The 24649-nt window shown below is 36.2% G+C and overlaps 1 protein-coding gene across 6 annotated transcripts in view; it reads right to left on the reverse strand.

Moving 5' to 3' along the window:
* Window positions 1-1211: 1211 nt before the first annotated feature.
* IMPACT (impact RWD domain protein) overlaps window positions 1212-24649 on the reverse strand; it is a 30778-nt gene continuing 7340 nt past the window's right edge. For 4 of the 6 annotated variants that reach the window (XM_081563258.1, XM_081563260.1, XM_081563255.1 and 1 more), the window contains exons 5-11: window positions 17832-17917; window positions 14527-14649; window positions 12388-12485; window positions 9648-9721; window positions 6254-6344; window positions 4773-4907; window positions 1212-3764 (exon numbers count right to left, since the gene is read on the reverse strand). In XM_081563258.1, coding sequence (XP_081419384.1) covers window positions 3696-3764; window positions 4773-4907; window positions 6254-6344; window positions 9648-9721; window positions 12388-12485; window positions 14527-14649; window positions 17832-17917 — 676 coding nt within the window. In that variant the 3' untranslated portion in view covers window positions 1212-3695. Of the gene's footprint in view, window positions 3765-4772; window positions 4908-6253; window positions 6345-9647; window positions 9722-12387; window positions 12486-14059; window positions 14066-14526; window positions 14650-17831; window positions 17918-24649 lie in introns of all 6 variants that reach the window. The other 2 variants (XM_081563256.1, XM_081563257.1) reach the window with 2 other exon arrangements.

Genomic DNA, 24649 nt, shown 5'->3' on the forward strand with positions numbered 1-24649 from the left:
TTTTCAGAGCCTCTGTTGTGTTTGCCTTTTCAAAAAAAAAAAAATCGGCTCAAAGTAACTCAGTATGCCAAAGAGATATATTAGGGTGGCATATTCAGGTGTCAGTACCAAGATCTTACTTTTACAGACAAATCTGATTTCACTTCTTTTACAGTAAGAAAAATACTAACCTACCTACTGAGCTCCTACTTGGTGTGAAGCTTTACACTAGTGGCAATTCACTCATCCCATTTTTTTCAACCCTCCAAAAATCCTATGAGAAAGGATTATCAGTCCCACTTTACAGATGAGGAAAATAAGGCTCAAAGTTAAGTAACTTGTCTAAGATGGTTCCATGCCCAGTGGAAGCAAAATATAAATCCAGCTCTGACTTTCAAATCTACTTGATTAGAATCACGTACTTGTGATGTATGTCTTGCTGTCAAATGACAAAAATAATACAACTTGGGATGAGTTTGATGTTCTTTATTCAAGGAAGAACAGTCCATGGATTGGTGGAACGCAGTGCCTGGCAAGCAGCAGAGCGCCCTTTCTGAGAGATTTTGGGCAAGAGCTATTTTTATAGGCATTAGAACAGGCAAGGCAGGAATGGCATGATTGGCTAGGAGGTCAGGAATTACCTTCTAAGGTGAGTAGGTCCTATTTTCTCGGGCAAGATAAGCTAGCTAAACTGAGTTGGAGCATTGTAATTGGTGTAAGTTAGGTTTTCTGGACAGTGCAGGCTGACTTAGGTTTAGATTTGTGACATGGGACAGGCCACTGGGGCAGCCTCCATTTTGTGCATCCTGATAATATGAATTAACTTTATCATGCCCCTAAACAATATACAACTCAAAATCTGGGCTAAATGGAAAAAACAAACAAAATTTTTTCTAGGTCCAGAGACCCAAATCCCATCTGTTAGCATTATACTTTTGACCTGCTTGTTTCTCTTTCTTTGCCAACCCTTGGTCTACATCAAGGGTTGGCAAAGTATGGATCACAAACCATAGTTTGCCTCCTGAGTTAAGAATGGTTTTTACATGTTGTGGTATTGTATTTATAGTTAGAAATATGTATCTGGTCTTCATCACCATCTCTGGAACAGAACTCGTTAATAGTTTATAATAGTGAGAAATTGGAAAAAAACTTAAATATTGGAAACTAGTTTACTATATAGTGAGTAAATTTTGATATACCTAGAACACAGAATATGACGAAGCCATAAGAAATTAAGCCATAGAAGAATATTTATTGACATGGGAAAATGTTAACAATATACCTCTATACGAAATATGCAAGATACAAAACAGTATATACAGTTTAATACCATTTTTATGGAAAGAAAAATAGCCATATATACAAAATCATGCATAGGAAAAAAATAGAAAGATGTGCATACCAAATGTTAATAACATTATCTCTAGACAGTGGAATTACAAGTGCTATACAATTTTCACAATAAATTTTACCTGCCTTCCAAACAGTATCTGCTTCATGCTATTCTTTCTTGGTTGTGATCAATTTGATATAATTTCTCTTCAAATAGGCTCTGTATCATGATATATACCTACAAATCATACTGCTATTCCCATTTAAAAAGTAGATGCTACTTGCTCTTTCATACTGGCATATGGAGAATATTTTTAACTAACACAATATACTATAAGATATGCCACAGCATAGATCTGGCTATAGAAAATTATTATTTGGAGAATTTGAAAACCTTCTAATCGAGAGAAATTTTAAACAGACAGAAGGATACTATAACTAGTTAGGGGTCCATAATGAAGAGTGTGAAATAACTCAGGTTCCATAACTGGAGACATGTGGATCTCTCTTTTTTACTAGCTAACTTTGGGCAAAGGATATTAGGGTTTTTTAGTCTGGAAAATGTGGTTAATAAAAGAAGCAAAAATAAGTTGTGTTTTTTTTTTTTTTTTAATAAGGGAAAATGAGATCAGAGATTAAAAGGTTTTCTATAAAGACCTACATAAATGTTAGATAAAACAGCTAGAAAGAAATTCAAATTTGGTGTTGCAGAAAAATTAACTCACATTTTTCTGTAGCACCAGTTCTTACTGTTTTTTATCTTCTTTGACAGGTTCTGACATGGCAAAACTGTGAAATCATTTTAATGTTAATTAATAGCCTTTAAGTTCTTTATTTTAACAGTTAATGCAAAAAACATACTTTTTCATGGAATTTGAGGTAAATGTTTTAAATAAATATGGGTTACAACAATTAAACACACTTACAACAAATGTGATTTAGATTTTACCTCTCAGAATCCATTCTGGGGTAAAGCAGTTTACTAAATTCTAATTAAAAATACCAAGTCAAAATGTTGGATCTCCTAAAAGTGAAACACTAGAGAATAGGAAAAAAAACAATGTGTCCACTTTTCTTTGATGTTTTCCATGCTCCAGCACCATTCCAAACTGCTTCCTTATTTCTGTTCCCTCTCTTTGGAAGAGAATTTCAGGCAAATCTGTGACTAATTAATAATTTTTAATAGTTGCTTATAACTATTATCTGAAAGGGAATAGTTAATGACTTATAATACCTCACAGATAAATTTATTTTCTAGATGCCTAGTGGTAAATTTTACAACTTGCAAATGAAAAAAGCAACTTTTATAAAAAACTGATGAAAGGAAGATTTGATAAGAACGGGGAAAAAAAAAGAGGGATTTTCTGTTTTTCCCACCCAAGATTCGTTCCTTCTCTCCACAAATCATGGAGTTGAGAAAGAGAGCTGGAGTGTGAACAGGAAAAGTGCACCACATTTACAGAACTGCACAACACACTGTCACTCTGCACCCGCGGTGTTCTGCCGCCTCTACGCCCTCCCATCAGTGTCCCATTAACCTAGCACAGTTGTGGCACAGTTCTAATTCCTCAATGAAGATCACAAGAAAAGTACTTCAGGTTGTTAGAAGAAACCAGACTATTACAACCAATATGTTTCAGCAGCGGGAGGAGACTACTGGCACACCATATTTATTGCTTAACAGTACAAGAATTAAACAGAAAAGTAGAGACTAGAAAATCACTTTGAAAATTCACAAACACCAATTTGCAACAGAAAATTGAGGCGTAACACTTCTGCTAACAAATCTGTTAGATGAATTATCACTTCAGCACATTAACTGCAGGTGTATACTCCTGGATTTTCACTTAATCCATTACTCCATGATGAACACTATAAAATGAAAGGTGACAGACTTATGAACTAAAATCACAAGAAGAAACTCTTGAAGATCAATCTTCAATGAGCCCCTACTCCAATAAACCATAAAGAGCAGTGAAAGGTAATACTCACTTAACAAAATGAGAATCCCAATGATGAAAAATCAGGTATTTATATTCCTCTAGAGACACTTCTTCCCCACCTAACAAAGGCACTTGACATGTAATGAAATGGACAGTTAACTCAGGTACTGCCCTGGGCAACTGTTACCTTTCTAAAATTAGATGCAGTGGTGATTAACTTCAAATTAATCCTTCTGAATCAGCCTGAAACACACATGAAAATATCACAAATTCTCTATTTTGGCAGATGATATAACCAAAGAACAAAAGATATGCTGGTGTTCACAATGAATTGGCTGACTTGAACAGTCCAGGATTCTCTCGCTGCACAATATATTCTTGGATGACTGTGGAATTTGTATATAATTATAGGCAAATTAACCTTTCATATAGTTTCAGATGTTAATGTTCACTCCTCTTCTTGTCTTTTCTTACTTTTTTGTTCTTTCCCAAAGCCTTAGATGATTCCTCCTGAAAAAGACACAAATTAATGTAGTATCCTCCTACACTTAGGAATCTTAAATCTAGTCATATAGAATATGCAGAATAGTGAAAGTGTAATTACTTCCATATGTATCATCTTTCTGTTTGACAGGGCTCTTTCACTTACCACAGTCTATTTTAATATTTCCAAAACAATCAAGGATAATCAAAGAAAACATTTATCTCAGTTATCTAATAGATGTATATTTGAGTAATTTCAATATTATCTATGTTTATTTTTTTATTGGGCTTCCCTGGTGGCTCAGACAATAAAGAATTTGCCTGCAGTGCAGCAGACCCTAGGTCAGGAAGATCACCTAGAGAAGGGAATGGCTACCCACTCCAGTATTCTTGCCTGGAGAATTTTATTATTTTCTGTGAATATATATATTTTGGCCGTGCTGCACAGCTTGAGGGACTGAATCCATGTCCCTGCAGTGGAAGCCTGCAGTCCTAACTACAGGACCCCTAGGGAATTCCCCTTAATGTTTTTTAATCTACTGCTCATTTTCCAAAGTAAGGTAGCAAAATTTAAATGAATTAGATATGAACGTATCTGAAATATGAGAAAAAAACCTCAGAGTATAAAGGAGGAAGGCATCTAAAGGCATGCCAGGGAAAAGGGGATATACTTTGACACTAACAGAGAATATTTGAATTTTACAGATGTTTAAAGACCATCCAGTTCAGTGTAGCATTAGCTAAAACTTCTACGGGCCTCAATTTAGGGAGTGGAAACTGACTGGTCTTTAAGGTTTTTATAAAACCCCATAAATCTATGAAATTAAGGTCTGAAGAGATGAACTAATCTGCCCAAGATCACACTAGTCAATCACATTGTTCTGACCAAAACCTAAGCCTCTAGTTTCCTAGTTCAAAGGTTCTTCCAATATACGTCACTCATTCTAATTCACTCTTAATTTTTTTCATTTTTTTCTTTCAATTTCACAGGCAGTAGTGAGAAACTCTTTAGATATAATATCAGTAACCACTTACTGGTGAACTTGTGTAGTTCTTCTCCACTAGAATGTTTCTGGCACAGTTATTGATATGTTTGAAGCGATCTGGTCCTAGCAGAATCCCTCCATACCAGCGTGATACCACCACCATGACATTTCTCACATTCAAAATCTGTTATTTTCAGAAGCATAATTATGTACAGATATGGACAAGTACAAATGTGAGTTTTAAAGAAAAATGAAAAAAATATATATATACATATAAAATTGCACATAAAATTTCCCCTGACTTGATTGGCATAACCATGAGTAAGCAGAGTAAGATTAGTAACAACTAAGGGGACAGATGTTAGAATGAGAAGGGAATTTGGAAAACAAACACTGTGCTCCAGAGTGTCCTCAAATTCCAAACCTGGGGGCCACCAGTCAGAGTGAAGGGGAGGTCATGCAGTAGGTTCCAGTTCTTGGTAGCTTCAACCAGAATAGCTGAGCTTAGGCAGTTTTCTACCCCTACATCCAACAGCAACACAAAACCTGCTTCTGAACAAACTGCTAGATAGAACTGAGGCTGTATGAGTAATCGCTGGTGCCTACCAGTAAGGTCTTCCTCAGTTTGACATATGTCAAATGTTGCCCTTAACATGAAGCCCACCAGTCTACAGGCCTGACGCCCCCAAAGTTCCTATCAAGGGAACGGCCTGGTTAGAAAACAAACCTCTACATATAATGGCAGAAGAAGCTACAGCAGCTACCTTAGGGGAAAAAACCAATCCATTCTTAAAATTAATGAACAATCAATGATCACCAGACAGATGAAGAAAATCCAGCAGCATGAAAGAGAAAGGACAAGATAAACAAACTAAAATGGACAAGGAGAAATTTAAGGAAGAAAACATCTAAAAAAAGAAACTCTAATTAATATATTCAGAAAAATTTTAGAAGACACTGCATTCATAAAAGCAGAACAGCAAGCACACTATGAAAAGGGAAAAATAGAGAACAAGAAAGAACTCCTGAAAATTACGGTTGCTAAAAAAAAAAAAAAAAAAAAAATTTATTCAACAGAAATTTTGGAACACAGTCAAGAAAATGTCTCAAAACACAAAGCAATGAAATGGACAACTTAATAAAAAAAGAAACATTCTGGATCTACCCAGAAGTCCAATATCCAACCAACAGGAGTTTTGCAAAAAACAGAACAGAGAACACAGAGGAGAGGAAACTGTCATGAAGAAAAAAGGATAAGTTTTTCCAGAGCTGAAGATAATCAATCTTCTATTGTCTATCACTGGAAGAGCTTGAAAGCACAGCACAAGTTATTAACCTTTTGCTTTCTGCCCCATATCCAGTGGTTAAAATTATCTTTCAAGCAATGTTTAAAAATTATCTACTAACAAAACCAAACATGGCTCATTATATATCATATAACTGATTGACTTATTCCTAAATGGAGCTCTGTTTGGTTGAGAAATTTTATGGCTCACAGAACAGGATTGACAGGGTTTAACTCACACATACCTCCATGAGATGGAGAAGACGCCCACCAGCTGCTGTTTCCCCGTCATCCTCACAGTCCTGTAAGAAGGTCTGCTTATCCTCACAGTATATTCTAGAAATCCACATAACAGTGTTACACTTTGAAACCTTGAAATAGTGTAATAAAAGATATACCCCTTCATACTTGTTGCCATGCATTTACTTCCAAAATTAGCATATTTATTTTAAAAAGTCTTTCTTATTATATATTGGTTATATTTTCACTGATGATTTGCTATCCAATATGCTTCCTTTTTTATATTCTGGAAAGCTAAAATCAAGGGTACTTCCTTTGAATCAGAAATGCTACAATTTCAGAAGGTGAGCTTACACATCTGACACTCTCTGCTTCATTTAATCTTGAAGCTGGGATTAGAGAGAGTAGTCATTAAAAAACATTTACTGAGAGTCAGCTGTCTGAGCATTACACATAAGAGGCACTAACAAATGGTATAAAGGAAACAGGTGGTATACTGTCATCAAAGAGCCTAAGCTCTAGCGAAGGAGACAAAAAGTATATTAAAAAAGATGGAGGTGATAAAACCAACCTAAGTCAATATTTTATACTTTTCTAATGTCTTATTCTAGCCACGAAGCATTTATCTTCCCCACTATAAGAATTATAAGATTTATTTTTCTCTGTAATTTCCCCCTGGATAGTTACCAGTATCAGAAATAAATCACAGTGTTTTTATCCATTTAAATTATCTAGAAAGTTAGCATCTGGAATAATAAATAGGGCTACACTGTAGTTGAATAAGCTTGGCAAATAAGTAAGAGGTATAAAAAGAAAACAGTGCTAGTTAATATATACCATCTAGTGGATTTTCTAGGCCCCTACAAATGGTAATATTCTATCTAGGACTAGGCAAATATAGCAAAGATATCTTTCCAGCTTTGTGATAAAAAGCCAAATACTACCTTATCTAGACACTTAAGTCAACTTTATTAGTTTTATTATACCAATCTTATTCATTAATTCATTCATCCATCTTTCCATCTACCAATCCATCTATCCATCCACCAATCCATTTATCCATTCATTCACTCAGTAAATATTTACTGCCCAGTTCGATCCCTGGGTTGGGAAGATCCCCTGGAGGAGGAAATGGCAATCCACTCCAGGGTTCTTGCCTGGAAAATCCCATGGACAGAGGAGCCTGGCAGGCTACAGTCCATGGAGTCAGAAAGCATCAGCTAAGACTGAAGCCACTGAGCACGCACGCACGCACACATACACACTGAACCAAGCTCTACCTATTATTTAGAGTTGGCCTCATTTCAAGAAGAGAAAGTTAGTACTATTAAAATTTTATATGGCAAATTTAAGGTAAAAAGGAGTCAGGGATTGACTTTAAGGAACAAAAGAAGAAATTTAACTATATAAATCAGTACTGTTAGGTTTTTGTTTTTTCTTAAAAAGAAATACCATGGACATTTTCACTAACCCTTTCCTCACATGCCAGGAAGACAATGATGCAGCATCCGATACCTGTGTGGACCAATGGCCTGAAGAGTGCCCCATAACTCCAAAGCAGGAACACAGCCCCAGAACCAGGAAGTAACCTTAAAAGGACCCTAAGCATTCAAAACACACAACACAAAGGCCATGGACCACATACAAGTTATTTCTTTAACTCCCAGTGGAGTCCTTTAAGCATCCACTTTGTGTCTTTTTAGTCTTCTCTGACACACAATTCTGACAAGCTAAGCTCCTTCATTCCCAGGTATCAATTGTATAAGCAGGTGATTTGGAGGGGCTGCTACATGCAGTCAGCTGACATCTGTGAGAAGTGATAGCTGATCACAATCAATATGCAAAAATACTGAAGTACCTGCGGCTTGAAATACAGTATCTGGCACATTATTTAACTTTTAGATAACTTAAAATCAGTATCATACCCAGTGACTGTTGAAGGGGCAGCCATACAGCCATGTATTAATAGGAATAAGATAGAGATAAATAACATTAAATTCTCAAATTCAGCTCTACCACTTAACGACTATGTGATCTTAAAAAAGTTCACCTTTTTACAGTGACACAGTCACTTAAATGATTAGAATTAACTCATGTAAAGTACATGGCACAGAGTAGGCACTCAATAAAGATGCAAACTAAATGAATGGTACCTATTAACACTTTTTCAGCACCTTCTAACCACTGAGAGCAAATCTCTCCTTTTTATACTGATGACCCTAACTCACTAAAACACCAAAATTCTATACCCTGATACTCTAATGTAGGGAATTACGTAATAAATCGGAGAAGGCAATGGCAACCCACTCCAATACTCTTGCCTGGAAAATTCCAGGGACGAGGGAGCCTGGTGGGCTGCCGTCTATGGGGTTGCAGAGTCGGACACGACTGAAGCACTTAGCAGTAGCAGTAGCAGTATGTAACAAATAGGTTTTTGGAAGATTTGGCATTTAACGGGATGTGACTTAGTAATATTAAAAACTCACCAATCAAAGGTGATAATATTTTTTGAGTATTCTGGATTTTAGATAGCCTAGATTTTACAGATAGTCTCAATCACATTTTAAGTTTTATACCGAATTCCTGTGTCTATATTCTGATCTATTTTAGTCCTAAACTATGTTCTGTTAAGTCTGTATAAATTTGAATATTTAAAAAAATATACCCTTCATCTCTTTACAACAAATTTTACAGAGATTTGTATAAAACCTTCATACTCAAAGACATGTAGTGAAAGAAGCACTCTAAATTCACTGCTAACTGGGGCATAAATTGGTTTAAAAAAAACTTCAGAAAAAATTTGGCAATATGGATGAAGAATTTCAAAAATGTTCACGTTTTTTGATAATTCTACTTTCAGGAATCTATTCATTTTTTCCCTTTTTAACTATACTTCTGTTTCATTTCAAAAAAGAATATGAAATAACCAGAACCTATCCTGAGGAAAAACTCTAAAAAGTATACAAAGATGTTCCCGGGACTATTCTTTATAATAGTTTTAAAAAATGAAAAACTAAAACAAAAAGGAAATGGTTAAATAAATTGTGGTATGGAGCCTCAAATAAATATTATAAAGCCATTAAAATAATGTTTATAAAGCAATTATAACAACATGGAAAAATGCTTTTGTTGTATTAAGGAAAAACCTGGATACTAGAATGAAGCATTAAAAAATAAACTTTGCATAGAAAAGACAGAAAACATTTCACAATATCAGTTACACTGAATGGCAGAGAATGGTTAACTTTTCCTTTTTTTCTGCCATTTCCAAATATTTTACACGATTATTACTTTTACAATGGAAAAAAAACACATAATTGTTTGTTTTAAATCATGCATCTGTTTCCCCCATTTTTTTTTTACAAACTGCACATTCCTAAAGTTGTGATGATCACTTACCGGTACGCATAGATGTTGTGGGTGGCACTAGCAATTTTCTTATTCTCATACAATTTGGCAAGAACCATTTTCACCTTAAAAGCAGCAACAATATAAATAAGCTGATATATATTTTTTATTTGCTCTGTAAATGCTAAAAAAAATCTTAAAGCATATTGATATACATACTGTTGAACTGAAATTAACAACAGTTATTTAAAGACTCAACTACATTTTGAAAAAGCCATTGCCAAAGTTTTCTCCTCATTTTAGGGGCAAAAACTGAATTACTCTAATTGGTACAAAAAAAGTCATAGAATTTTTGAGCACCAGTTTTCAACAAATATCTGAGTAGTAACCATGTCCAAGGTACTTGCATATAAGCAATTTTCCCCATACTGTAGAGAGAAAGTTAAATGAGAATATGAGAATTTCTAGAAATGGCTCTGAAAATTTACTAGCATGAGAGGTGCAAGAGTAATGGTATGTTTCAAAACTTATGAAACCAAAACTCTCCCTGGAAGAAATAAGGTTCAGAGAGGAGGTAACAGGAGCCAGAACTTGAAAGATAAGTGACAATCCTGCATCAAAATGGAAGAGTAGGGTGGGGCAAGAAGTCATTCCTTCAGAGGAAACAGCATGTACAAATGGACCAGATTTAGTAGGAAGAAATAAGCAATTCTTAAGTTTAACTGGGGCCTTCCCTGATAGCTCAGTTGGTAAAGAATCCGCCTGCAATGCAGGAGACCCTGGTTTGACTCCTGGGTCGGGAAGATCCACTGGAGAAAGGATAGGCTACCCACTGCAGTATTCCTGGGCTTCCCTTGTGGCTCAGCTGGCAAAGAATCTGCCTGCAATTCAGGAGATGTGGATTCGATCCCCGGATTGGGAAGATCCCCTGGAGAAGGGAAATGCTACCCACTCTAGTATTCTGGCCTGGAGAATTCCATGGACTGTACAGCCCATGGGGTCACAAAGAGGTGGACATGACTGAGCAACTTTCACTTTGGGCTTCCCTAATAGCTCAGTTGGTACAGACTCCGCCTGTAATGCAGGAGACCCCAGTTTGATTCCTGGGTCGGGAAGATTTGCTGGAGAAAGGATAGGCTAGCCACTCCAGTATCCTTGGGCTTCCCTGTGGCTCAGCTGGTAAGAATCCACCTGCAATGCAGGAGACCTGGGTTCAATTCCTGGGTTGGGAAGATCCCCTGAAGAGGGGAAAGGCTACTCACTCCAGTATTTTGGCCTGGAGAAACCCATGGACTACACAGTCCAAGGGGTCGCAAAGAGTCAGACACAACCAAGTGACTCTCACTTAGTTGAACTGGAACTTCAGATAAACCACAATTTTTTTTATTGTAAGTATGACCTATGCAATAATGTTTATCTGAAATTCCAATTTAGGTAGGTATCCTGGCAACCTTAGCAGGGACATAAAAGAGAAAGGTTCAGAAAGTGACCAACAGTTTTATGTAGCTCTGCCCTAAAAGTATGAATGTAATGATAGATGTATCAGGATGATTAAAGCAGGGTCATATCACAAAGTGACTGGTATAACGTGTCTGAATTTCTCCTTGTAGCCAAAGGAAATCAGCAAAGATTATTGAGTATGTGGGGGAAGAGTGACACGTAGTCAGATCTTCCAGAAAAATAGTTGGCAAGGGGCACAGATGAAACTGGATATAGGTAAGACTGAGTTAGACACAGGGAGACCAATTTGGATCAGAAATGATGCAATCTTGTGTTTCTCAGACTCAGATTCCTGATTAGTAAAATAAGTCGACACTGACCTCTAAGATTTATTTCAACTCTCACAAATTATGATCCTGTAAGTCTAAGTGACTATAATCAGCAATGGAAAAGGGATCCAGAATGAAGAGATTCATAATAGAATGTCTAAGGACTCTGGCAACAAGATTATAAGTAATGGCCAAGGGCAAAACAGGGTTTCTGAGAGAAAAGCCCAGAAGCTTGCGCCAGAAGTTCTTATCCCGACCACAAATCAATGAAGAAAAGAACTTCCTCTTACAGAGGCTAACAGAGAATGAAAAGGCAACCTGGTGCAAAAAATTATATTCCTATATAGAGGGCTTTAGAAGAACTTGGAGAGACCAAAGGGAAGAAGACCGATGCTTACTCTAAGACTTCTCTGGTTAATTTAACTTCATAGGTGTACTGAAATTGTCTCTTACATTCATAAAGTTTAGGGTAGATTATAGCAGCAAGGAAGAAGAAAACAATTCTGCTGACGAGACTGAGAAAGACAAAGACCTATGAATACCATTTTTGACTGAAAAGTTTCCCTAATGATATCTTTTGGTGGTTATCAGGGCACCTAAAATCAGAAAGCAGAAAGCAAAAGGAATTCAGGTTGGTAAGACTGGGCTCAACCAGTCTGTCTACTGTTCCCCTACGTGGGTAACAACAAATCAGGCTAGGTTTTACAACTCCCATGTGATAGGACAAATGATTTTTTAACAAGTTAGTAAGCATCATAATTTTCTATACCACCACAATGGGTTTTTCTTCTTTGAAAATCCATTAGTTAAGCCCTAATCAGAGTCTGCATATAATTTTGAAAGCAGTAATCAACAGAAATAAATATTCCATGATTCCCAATGATTTGGGGGTAGAAAAATCAGCAAATAATTTTTATCTTGAATGAAAATTAAAAGCAAAAACAAATATATTATTGCAAAACCATCTGCTTGAATTACTTTGGTAAAACAACATCAAAGTGAAGTGGACACAGTAAATTTACCTGTTTGGGACAAACTACTGGAGCCAAGTGTGCCTGAAAAGTACTTCTTCGGTCTGTAATAGGAATGCCATGATCAATTGGAGGTAATTCTTCTATTTCTATAAACGTAAAGAATCATGTTACTTTTTAAAATTCTTACATACAAATACTGAAAAACTGGCAAATGGTATAGTGGAGGGAGTTAGGAAAGAGATGTAAATTACATGGCCAATCAACTCAAATAACCAATACTGGTTGTCTATTAAATTACAATTTTAAGCAAAATGTTCTCCCAATATATCCTACATTAAGATAAAACTACTTGACTTATAAATGCTTTTCACCTGCTAAATGGTCACCCAGTGAAAATGGCGGGTTGGCACACAAATTCTGGACTGTTTCGGTAGTATAAGTTGGCATAATATCTAATTTTTAAGAGTATAAAGGAGTCCTGAGACCAAAAAGATCAGCTAATATGGAGTATTTGTTCATTTTACTGTTGATGGACCTCTGAGTTGGGAAACCTATGACTTTACTTTGTATAGCTGTAATACAATGTCTTCTGCTAATAAAACCGTTCCTACTTCATAGGATTGAATTAAATATATCAACAGTACACCATATTGGTATTCCATTGAGTACTTGATTTCCAGTTATTCTGCCCTTTAAACAAGCTTAAGAACAATTAATTTTTTTCTGTTTCTACAAGTCAATTTACAAGTGATGAAATACTTGAACTAATTCATATAAAAATATTTCTGGAGCATTTAAATAATTTGCTTCAAATCACTGCTCTGGTTTATGGCCGGACTAGGATAAGAAGCCAAGTTTACGGAGGATGTTTCACCTTCCCCCCAGTTGTGTTCTCTTTTTGACAAGACTGTGACCACTGTACTGGTACACTACTAAGGTCAATACGAACTGGATGTGATTTATTATGACTGATTTTCACTCTTTTTAATAGTGAATCTTCTTTCTCTAAAGAAATTCTATGCCAAATCCACAAATGTGTAAACGAATAAAACGGGAGCTACTCAGAGTGAAGCAGGGGCAGGTATCCTGGGTCTTCTCCCCCTGTTCATTCACTTCTTTGTCCTCTTCCACTAATTTTGAGACACTATGCAAGAACTTTAAATTTTCATTCACTGTTTAAAAGGTACTATACGATAGCAGAGGAAACTCCCCATCTTCAAAGAAAATGAACATTCTCTCTGGTCTCTCATGTTTTTCTAAGACACTTGAGGAACTGATAATATCACTAAAAATTTTAAAATACTAAAATGGAACATACTTTCTGATAAAAACACAGAGCTAATTTATCACAGCAACTGTGATAAATTGACTGCTACTCGATTATGGAACAAATTTGTTTGAGCAAAAACTAAAATCTTAAAGGCATTTCACTAGCTTTAATTCAGTGGTTGTACCTTCAATTACTGTATTTATATTTGTTAGCACAGACTAAAATTTAATTCTGAGCCATCAACAGATCTAAGATTTTAAAATAAAAATATAAAAACAGGATATGAATTGAAAACATTAACATAGCTTTCTTAGTTTCAATTTCTCCCACCACTAATTCAAAACTCTAACAGCAAAAACAAAAAAGAAACAAAAACTAAATTTCTATTTTTGTCCTATTCTGATAGACTTAGAAAACACAAAAATGACCAAGAGGCAGGAAAAATATAACCCAGTTCTCTGTAAATTAATAAGAATTTCTTAAAATGTGACAGTTTACTAAATTTCTATACCATTCCAAAAACAATTCATAGTGCTACCACCCTGTGCTGTGCTGAGTCACTCAGCTGTGTCTGACTCTTTGTGACTCCATGGACTGTAAGCATGCCAGGCTTCTCTGTACATGGGAATTTTCTAGGCAAGAATACAAGGGTGTGTTGCCATGCCCTCCTCCAAGTGATCTTCCCAACCCAGGGATTGAGAGCAGGTCTCCCGCATTGCAGGCGGATTCTTTACCGCCTGGGCCACCAGGGAAGCCCAAGGATACTGGAGTGGGTAGTCTATCCCTTCTCCAGGGTAGCTTCCCAACCCAGGAATCGAACCAGTCTCCTGCATTGCAGGCGGATTCTTTACCAGTTGAGCCACCAGGGAAGCCATATCACTACTGTCCTCAAAATAAACTAGTAACATTCACTATACCTGTTCGATTTTCACTGACATCAAAATCCAAAGTTTTAACTTGATTTTCTGGTTGACATGCTAAAACAAGATCATCTTCACATTCAACATCTTCCTCTTCAGTTTTCTTCTTTACGTCTGGGCCTGTGTGGATATGAGACATTATGAGTGATCATAAGACAGTAAGAAATGACACTTAAAAAACTTTTGAGTCTTGATCTCTAAACATCAGTCTTCAATAGAAGGAACCAGTGTTCCTACAAATGGTTGACTCCAGGGTTGGGACAAGGAAAATATAAGATGAGCTGGGACATCTTGTGATTGCAGAGAGTAAAGGAATGTTCAGAAAAAGATGGGAGCTTATAAAAAGAACACAGGAGCCCACTGCGAGCACTCTGAAAGGCCAAACCTGGAACAATTTGAGCAACAAAATAATGACAGTATGGAATTTTAGCTCACTAAATAAAATGAGTTCATTCTAATGTAAATAATCAAATAAATGTGGAGAAGAGACATCTTGTTCTCACAATATTATTCCAATTAACCATAGCAAGAAGGAAAGAAAGAAGTGAGAATCACCATATTGTTACACCACCATATTGTTTATAAATATTGTTGGTAAGGTATACTAATAGATTCTAAAATCAGGGGGAGGGGGAATGAAAGTTTGAAGAATAGGGTATTAGCACAGCCTCAGAGTATCTCCCCCAAGAGACTTATCAACTGTGATAATTTTATATGACAACCTAGATAGACCATGGTACACAGATACTTGGTCAAACACTATTCTACATTATTTCTGCAAAGGTATTTCTTAGACGGAATTCACATTCAAATCAGTTGACTTTGGGTAAAGCAGATTGCCCTCCACAATGCAAGTGAGACTCATCCAGTGAAGGTTTTTTTTTTTTTTTTCAGGTAAGGTCTTAAAAGAAAAAGGACTGACCTCCAAGACAAGGGGGGAATTCTGCCAACATACAGCTTTCACAGCCTTGAGTTTCAATATCATTTCTTCTCTAGGTCTCCAGGCTGTCAGCCTACCTTGCAGATTTTGGACTTTCAAACCTCTATGATTTTGTGAGCCAATTCCTTAAAATCAATCAACCTACCTCTCGCTCTGTCCCCAACATTTCCCTCCCCCCACCTCTCTCTATAAATGTTGAGTTGGCCAAAAAGTTCATTCAGGTTTTTCTATTACATCTTATGGAAGCCCCAAACAAACTTTTTGGCCAACCCAATACACAGATACATACAAACACACACACACATACATACGTGAGACACACACATTTTATTGGTCTGTTTCTCAGGAGAACTTGATTAATATAGTAACTTTATAGTGGAGTCATCTAGCAGGTACCACCTCAACCAAGGGATCAAGGTAAATATCACCAATAATAAATCATATTGATATTATTAGCTCCTTGATATAGTACATACACTATGGAGGACACAATATCATTTCTGTGATATTTTTGCCAAAATGCCTAGTCTTACTCCAATCATGAGAAAACAGTGGACAAACTCAAGGTCATGAAAGGTCATAAAAGTCAAAGAAAGAATGGGGAACTATTTATAGACTAAAGGGGAGTAAGGAGAAAAAAATGCAACAAAGAATCCTGGACCAGATCCTAGAACAGTAGAAAGAACACTAGTGAAAATATATTACTATTATTACATTATATTTACCAATGTTTGCTTTCTGTTCTTGATGATTATACTATGGTTATGTAAGATGTTAGGGAAGCAGAGTGAGGGATACAGTAGAGTTATTTCTACTATTTTTGCAACTTTTCTGTAAGTCTAAAATTAGTTCAGAATTTTTTAAAGTATAAATACTTCAAGATTTAATATTTCTATAGTAGAAAAAATAAAATAGTAAAGAATACATACATACTGAAGATTAGTAGTAAAATAAAAATAAATTACTTGTCAAGTGGGTGCCCTGGAGAAGAAAATTCTCATGAGATATCCTGACCACTTCCATTTTAATAAGAAGTCTAGAAAATTTTTTATTAAAAAATTCCAAAGAAAATTTTTGAAAATTATAAATTATACAACCTAATAAATCAGTAACTCAAAAAACTGAAGTATGGCGATACTAAATTATAGATATAGGTGGGAAAGGGAAAATACCATATTAAAACCAACAATTTAAAAACCTTCCTGAGAGGTGAGTGATCCCAAAGTTTTGGAGTTCTAAATTTCTACTGGTATACATAACACTTTTGCAATTATCCCACACTCTAGAATGGTGGATTGGCAAAAATCGATTTTGAGACCACTCTTTTTAGATGCCCTGAAATGCCACAAAATCAGAACATAAAAAGTCAAGGAAAACACCTCAAAAAATATTGTCCCATGATCAGAATATCTTCAGACCATTTATCTCTTTGATTTTAACGGAAGCAGTAAAAACACTTGCTTCTATAGAAAAATTGTAAAATGCTCCAAAAAAAATATATATTTCTATCAACTTTAAATATACTGATTTTGGTAAGGGAATCCTCAATAATTGGTTTCCTGTAAATAACCTTCTAAAAATTAGTAAATAGACTACTGATTGTTGTTCTTTAATCCTTCTTCTCCCCAAACTGAAAATAATTCTATCAGTGATAACAATAAAACTCTACTTGGAAATAAAATCATACTTAGTAATAATTTTCCTCTCTAAAAGGCTTCTGTAGTAACTGGAACAAAGACTAGCAAAGTAAACAGAAAACATAAACTTCCATGTTGTTATATACTTATGATTCAATGAAAGAATAATAATAGAGCAAAATATCAATTTTCAAATGTTCTGAAATCAGATAGTGGTGATGGTGCACAACTTTGGAATCTACTAAAAACCACTGAATATACATTTTAAAAGGTGAGTGATCATAGTATGTGAATTCTATCTCAATTTAAAAATCAATTTTCAAAGTCACTTTTTATACCCTAAATATTGGTCAATGTGTTTTCCAAAGTTCTTTTTCTATAAACATTACACTTATTTGAAGCTAATGTCTAACTTATATCAATAATGCATGAAGACTGTTACATGGTTAATATTGCCATAGAAAGCAAAGGTTTTTGAGCAAAGTTCTTTAACCATAAAATTCTATCTCTGTAAGAGCTTATAATAATCTGAAACCAAAGAGGCTACACCTTATTGAAAGAAATAACCATATTTACATGAGTAAAGAACTTTTCAGAGAATATATTTTATCATGTAAAACATAAAACAGCATATAGATCTTCATTAAAAGTTTCAGTGAGAATATATACATGAAAATTTAATTACTGTAAATTAAAAGAGCAATGGTAATGGTTTTCAAACCTACCTGGTTCTGTCATCTGAGATTTTTGTATTAGGACATCTCTTATTTTCTCCACCCACAAGTAAAGAATACTTTCACCAATATTCTGTCTAAACAAAATCCAGGGGAAAAATTGTTATTAAAAAAATTCCTTCTCAAATTCAAGATAATATAGACATATTTATAATCTAAGAAATTAAATTATATCTAGCCATGTGTTTTCTTTTTTTTTTTCTGCCTTGCTGCGCAGCTTGTGGGATCTTAGTTCCCCAACCAGGGATTGAACCCAGGCCCTTGTAGTGAAAGCTCCAAATCTTAACCACTGGACCGCCAGGGAATTCCCTAGCCATGCCTTTTAAAAAGAAATTTATAAAAACATGAGATTTACTAACATTTGTAGATGAATATTTAATACATCAATATTAAAAACCCCAACTGGCTCCCAAAGTAACATTGCTTACGTAAAATAAGCAGAAGAGCTACGACCAAAGAGGGGAAAGAGAATTTCTGAATTTGAATGGAATTAAGATAGATATAAATATGATTTTGTTTCTGTCAGTGAATATAATTGCAGTATTGATGCCCAGTCATTGCTTGCTTTCCTAAACTTTTCGAACAATTTCAAACCACTTATTTTGTACACTTATTTCAACAGTTAAGAATACAAAGCATTTGAGAAACTCCCCAAGAAAGCCAATTTACAAGACTAAAAGACAAGCAATGCAAAGCTTTAGATTCTTATTTTGTTTTCGACATAATATTCTATTGCCCAAATTCATTTCGGTTCCAAAGAGCTGTCTGGCTGCATCAGATAATTAAATCCATCTCAAAGGCTCATTGAGAAAAAGAACAAGTCATAGTTCATTTCCACAGAGTTATGTTAAATGATGGCAACAGCAATAAAATAAAGGCCCAAGTGCCTATTTTTTAGAGAATGATACTAATTTTAGATGTGTTAATATGCATGTTTAAGGAACTCACCAAACTACTTCATAACACCTTACCCCTTCCTCTAACAGTTGCTCTTGAAATCATTATCTCTCTTTATCACCACTCATCAGCACCCAAAGGAAGCTTTCAAAACAAGCATATAGAAGAAAACAACACTGTTTTCAAATAATTCCCTCAAACACCCCCATCCCACCCATAATTCCTGAGCACTAAAACGACCCTCTGTGCTCTTTGGCAACCTGCCTTATTTAGAGAGGGCAAAAGTCAACTGGAAAAGTTTTAAAAATTAAGAATGTTGGTTGAGTTTCTTTTGAACAATCCCTACTCCCTTCCTCTCTCCTCCATAAAAGATTCAGAGGTACAGAGACAGAGAAAGGTAAAATCTATTGAATATATACTAAGCCCAGAGTACATTATATATTGACATATCAACACATTTAATGCTCATAATTTTCTAATAGAGTAGGCTTTATTTTCCTATTGTACAGATGAGAAAGTAGACCTGGAGAGACCAATTAACTTGTCTAAGACAGTTTTATAAGCAGTAAGAAGTCCAGAGCGAGAATGTGAATGCAGACTTACTCCAGAGCTCAGGTCGCCCACATCACTTTGCTCTCCTAGCAAGCAGCTGTGCCCTTAGGCAAGTAAGACACTTGAACTGCCTCAGTTTCCCCACCTACAAAACAGATTTACAGCATCTTGTCTTACTTTACAAAAGCAGTCTCTTTTCAAGTGGACCTGTCTAAATTCACTCAACAGATCTGTAAGGGCCTTGCCTACGCACCAACCACTTTGTGCAACCCTGAGGGTACAGCAGTGAATGAGAAAACTGGGTCCCCTGTCTCAGTGCTTGCAATTATAGTTCTTAAAAATGTATGCTTTTATATGTAATTCTCTCCATCTCCTAACCCCATTCTATTGAATTCGTCACATCATCATCATCACCAAAAGTAGTAGCACTAATATCTAGTGTTTATTGAACACCTACTATATATAAGATGTAGAAAACACTTGGTTACTTCACTTAATCTTTACAGCCCCCTTTGAGACAGGAAAATCATACCTCTGTCAATATATATTCACATTCAGATTTGTTATTTTTGTTAGGGGACTTTTGGGGGAAGGGGCGGTGGAAAACACCTTGGAAGAATTTCTGCAGTTAATAACTACTTTTTCCTAATAATAAGACATTAAACCTTAACTCCAAATTTCCTCTCCTCTAGCCCATGGCTTCCTAAAGAAAAATATTCAACAGCACTCCATCTAACATCATTTATGCTTCCTTCATCCCTAGTATTTAACTAGATTTACTGAAATCCAGTTTAAGGAAGTTGTAGTAGATGTGAAAGATTTCCTGAAGAAAATGAAAATTCTTTCCCTTGGACCTCCAAATTCTATCACTGATGGTGGTTTGGGTGGTGTCATTGTTTCTGCTTTTTTGTGTTTTCTCTCATGACAGTAGTTTGTAAACCACCCCCCTTTTTTAAAGAATAGTTGATTATTCATATCTTTTAACCACAGACTAGGATTTGGTGGTTTTCAAACTTTTGCCTTCACTGTAATGAAATCTCTCACAGAACCAAAAACAAATTAAAACAGACAAAAGATGGAGTCCTCCCTTCTGTGCCCTTCTTTTCCAGCACCCCTGTGGTCCTGGAGGAAGTTTGCTGAATCCTAAAAATCAGTGCAAAATCTGAGAATACTCCTTATATGGTGAGATGCTAAGCTTTTAATTCATGAAATTGTTATGGTATAGTAGCTGAATATAAAAAGTCGAGAACAAATTTGTTTCAAATTGAATAAAAGATCAACTTGGATTAAAAACTGATATTTTAGTTGAGACATAACTGTGATTAAATATACTTAAATAACTATAATCCAATTCAGAATGATCAAAACAAAGTCAAGTTACTTGTGACTCTCATTTTACTTGTAGCTCTAATTTTCATACCTTTAATTCTCCAGTATTTATATTTGTTACTTAAGGGTAAAGATATTCACTAAAATGTACTACAAAGTTGCGTGACCTCAAACAAATCACTTGATCTGAGTTTCCATCATCTCATTTTCAAAATGACAGAACTGGATGAGATGACTCTTCTGACAAGAGCAACAAAAATGAGAGCTGCTATTATACAGTGCTACAATATATCGCATGGATTATATCACTTAATCCTCACAATGATATTATTCTATTATCCTCATTTTACAGATGAGAAAGAGGTCGCATTATTTCAAAAACTGACCCCAGAAGCCTGCCCAAGACACCCTTAACATCAGCTTGATTAAACTTCAGACAGGCAGAGCTTCCTGACTCTAGGCCCTGACCTCTCTGTTCTTAGAGCATTTTCTTTAGAGAACTTGTCATTATGAATTCTTCTTTTGCTCCTTTGGGATTATGGATATCTTTTTAGAAGCTATGTCAGCTTTAGAACCAAGGAGTGTCTTTCTCGAGGACCTGGGAGCCATTCTTCTGAAAGCAGTCATCAAGGAAGAGAGCACCCTGTTGCCCAGTCTCAGCTCGAAGGCGCATCTAACTACTGATGAGCCACAATCTGCACACAGATGGCCTGACCACAGAAAAACACTCTTGCAAACTCAGGAAGTAACTTAATGTGCTGGACACTCTCTGATCAACCTCATACTTTTCTATAGCTTATCACAGCTTAGCCCCCATACTTTTCTACAGCTTATCACAGCTTATCCCAGCCCTCAAACACCATGCTGCCTTTTGTTTCAGCCAGTTGAGTTCAGACTGAGTTCTGCCTCTCTCCCATTAAAATAGTCTTGAAAAGAGTATTCCCCGCCTATTTAACTTGGTTTGGTGCACTTTCTGGTTTGACAAGCCTCATTCTCTAATTTCCAAATCTAAGACTTCATGTGATACATCAAACTGTGAAGAGCTGTGGGAAATTAATCATTTTCTTGGATTTAAAAGTAAATATTGTTGACATGAACTATCATAAATTCAAACTGTAAAAAATTTTAATCTTTTTCACATTTCTCTTAATACCAAGTGGTATAATGTTTGAAATATTTTTTAAATCTGTCATTTACCTTCTGTTCTATAAAAATCATTCTTTTCATATATTCAAAATATCCATATGTTTAAAATGCAAAATGTTTCAACAAAAATAAGGTATGATAAGCAAATAATTCTACATCTACCCAATCACCAAATCCTAGTTTATGCTCTTAGGTATTCCTCTAACTGACCATTCTTCTCCCCTGCATTCTTGTTGCCTCAATGAAGATCTCCTCCTGTCTCCCTCCTAGTTATTGACTGCTGCTCCAATGGAGTCCCCTTCCTTCAGACTCTTCACTGCCCACCCTCCACACTGCCACACGGTTCTGATTACATCACTCCCCTGCCTAAAATGCCTGGGGCCTACAAGATAATGTCCAAGCTCCTTACCCCAGCTTACAGGTTCTTTCTTCTTACATCTATATCAATTCCTATCCCCAGCATATCAGACTACTTGCTGAACTCTGAAGATGCCAGGTTGCTTCATACCTACATGACTGTGGTCATGCAGCTCCTTCTATCTGCAAATCTCTCCCTTTCTGATTAGCTGCCAAGCACCACACCCAAAGGTCACCTTCACAATGGAACCCTCCTTTACAACCTCACCACATGCCCAGAGACCTCTAAAAGGAACAGCACTTGGTACAAACTCTCAGCAATTATGTCACTATAGTGTATTGGTACACATCTATCTTAATGTTTAAATGCCACACTCCTAACAGAGTGCTAGCATATAGAAAATACTTATAAAATGTTTACTGAACAAGACTGTTGACTTTCAGACTTCTTCCCTCCTTGCATAAAAGAAAACATAGTTCACCTTCTTACCTAGGCAAAAAAATATCTCAGCAGTCAAAATGACGCTAAATAAATATGAAAATCTTGATAATGTTACAATATTTAGAACATAATGAAACTGTAAACATTAAGAACTATATATATTTAAAACGTTTACTTTTCAATGACCAATAGCATTTCACTTGTTGCCCCCTGCTGGGATTTTATGGAAAAATACCATTAAAAGTTGTCACACAAAACTTTTAAAAACAGAATCTACATTTCTACCTAGACCACATGTGTGAAAAGAATACTATAGGGCTGGGCTTATTTTCAAGTGCTTTTAATAAACAAGATGGGATGAACCATATCCTATCTTCAGAACAAACTGCTTTGTTATTTCTGATCCTTCCTAATTTTCTAATAGCTCAAGAGAACTAGTTAAGGAGAACAGCAAGTTGTGCCCTATAGGAGGGTCTCTCTTAATAAAGGGGGCACTTTGGGGTAGAAAAAAGGCAGATGAAAAGCCGTTTCAGAGCGCATGACACTGTGCAAAAATAGGAGAAAAATCTCATTGATGAATATGACTAACGGGATGGAAGGCAAGTGTGGGAAGATTTTCCAAGAAGAGGAAGTGTTCAACACCATCAAAAATTACAGAGGCCAAATAAGATAACTGAAAAATGACAGTAAGATGTACAATTACAACATCCTTGGTGAGCAAGTCTGCAGTGTTATTTATCTTATTCTACTTTTAGGGGGTACATTGGTAAATAGGCATAAATAAAAGATTACAGAAAGAAGTTTGTTGGGGGCACAAAAGTTGGAATGGCCAGTAAGATTGTGGACAGAAAACATTTCATTGAGAAAACATGTAACATCTATATTCTGAGGATGATGGACGGAGAAGGCAATGGCACCCCATTCCAGTACTCTTGCCTGGAAAATCCCATGTACAGAGAAGCCTGGTAGGCTGCAGTCCATGGGGTCACTAAGAGTCGGACACAACTGAGCGACTCCACTTTCACTTTTCCCGTTCATGCACTGGAGAAGGAAATGGCAACCCACTCCAGTATTCTTGCCTGGAGAATCCCAAGGACGGCAGAGCCTGGTGGGCTACAGTCTATGGGGTCGCACAGAGTCGGACACGACTGAAGAGACTTAGCAGCAGCAGCAGCAGCAGAGGATGATGGAATCACTAAATGGGAGCATCTCCCATTGTTATCTCCAGTTCTAGGTTACTTCTAGAGTCAAATGTAAACCTAGGGCCTCAAGGAAGACCACACTTCCTTTTGGTAGGAACCAACAGAATCAATTCCATGAAGACTTTGCATTTTTAAATTAAATATTCTGTGAGGAAAAGAAACATGGTATAGACACAAAGTGGGTTTTCTCACTGTGCCAGATGGGGAGACCACCTAGAACATGTAAGACAATCCTTATCAGTTCCTGGGTTACAGTAAAACTGATATTTCAGAACATTATTTGTTGTACTAAATTAATGCATCTCAATACAATTCACCTGAATCACAGAAACATCTCTGGACTATTGCACCAACCTCCTAATTGCTATCCCAAATCTAGTTGCTCTGTTCCAGTCAGTTCTCCATCCGGACACAGAACCGGGTTTTCAAAATGAAAATCTCACCACAGCATCATACCACTTCTCGGCTCTTCTTGGCTTCTCATGGGTCTCAGGACAAAGACAGACACTCAACATGGCCTACAGAACTCTCCATAACTTCCCCTGCTTACCTCACCAGCTTCCTTTCCCACCATGCTCCCTTTTCCCCCAACACCCCCTCCTTATACCACCATTATTTTGTGTCTTCATATGTTCCAAACTCCTTGACACAGAGCCTCTGCACATGCTGTGGCCTTTCACTGGAGTTCTTTTCATTTAAGTAACTCAGCACTTAAGTCAAACAAGCCATCCCTCACCTCCTACTAGGTCAGGTCTTATTTCAAACTCAGTTAGTACTACACATTAATATCCTTCTTTCATAGAACTTATCACAGCTGCAGTTTGACATTCATTCTTACAGAGTTATGAGTAACATCTCCCCTACCAGCAAATTCTAAATGCTAT

The sequence above is a fragment of the Giraffa tippelskirchi genome, chromosome 14 (assembly GCF_054371585.1).
Source record: "Giraffa tippelskirchi isolate mGirTip1 chromosome 14, T2T-mGirTip1v1.2.pri, whole genome shotgun sequence".
Lineage (NCBI taxonomy): Eukaryota > Metazoa > Chordata > Mammalia > Artiodactyla > Giraffidae > Giraffa > Giraffa tippelskirchi.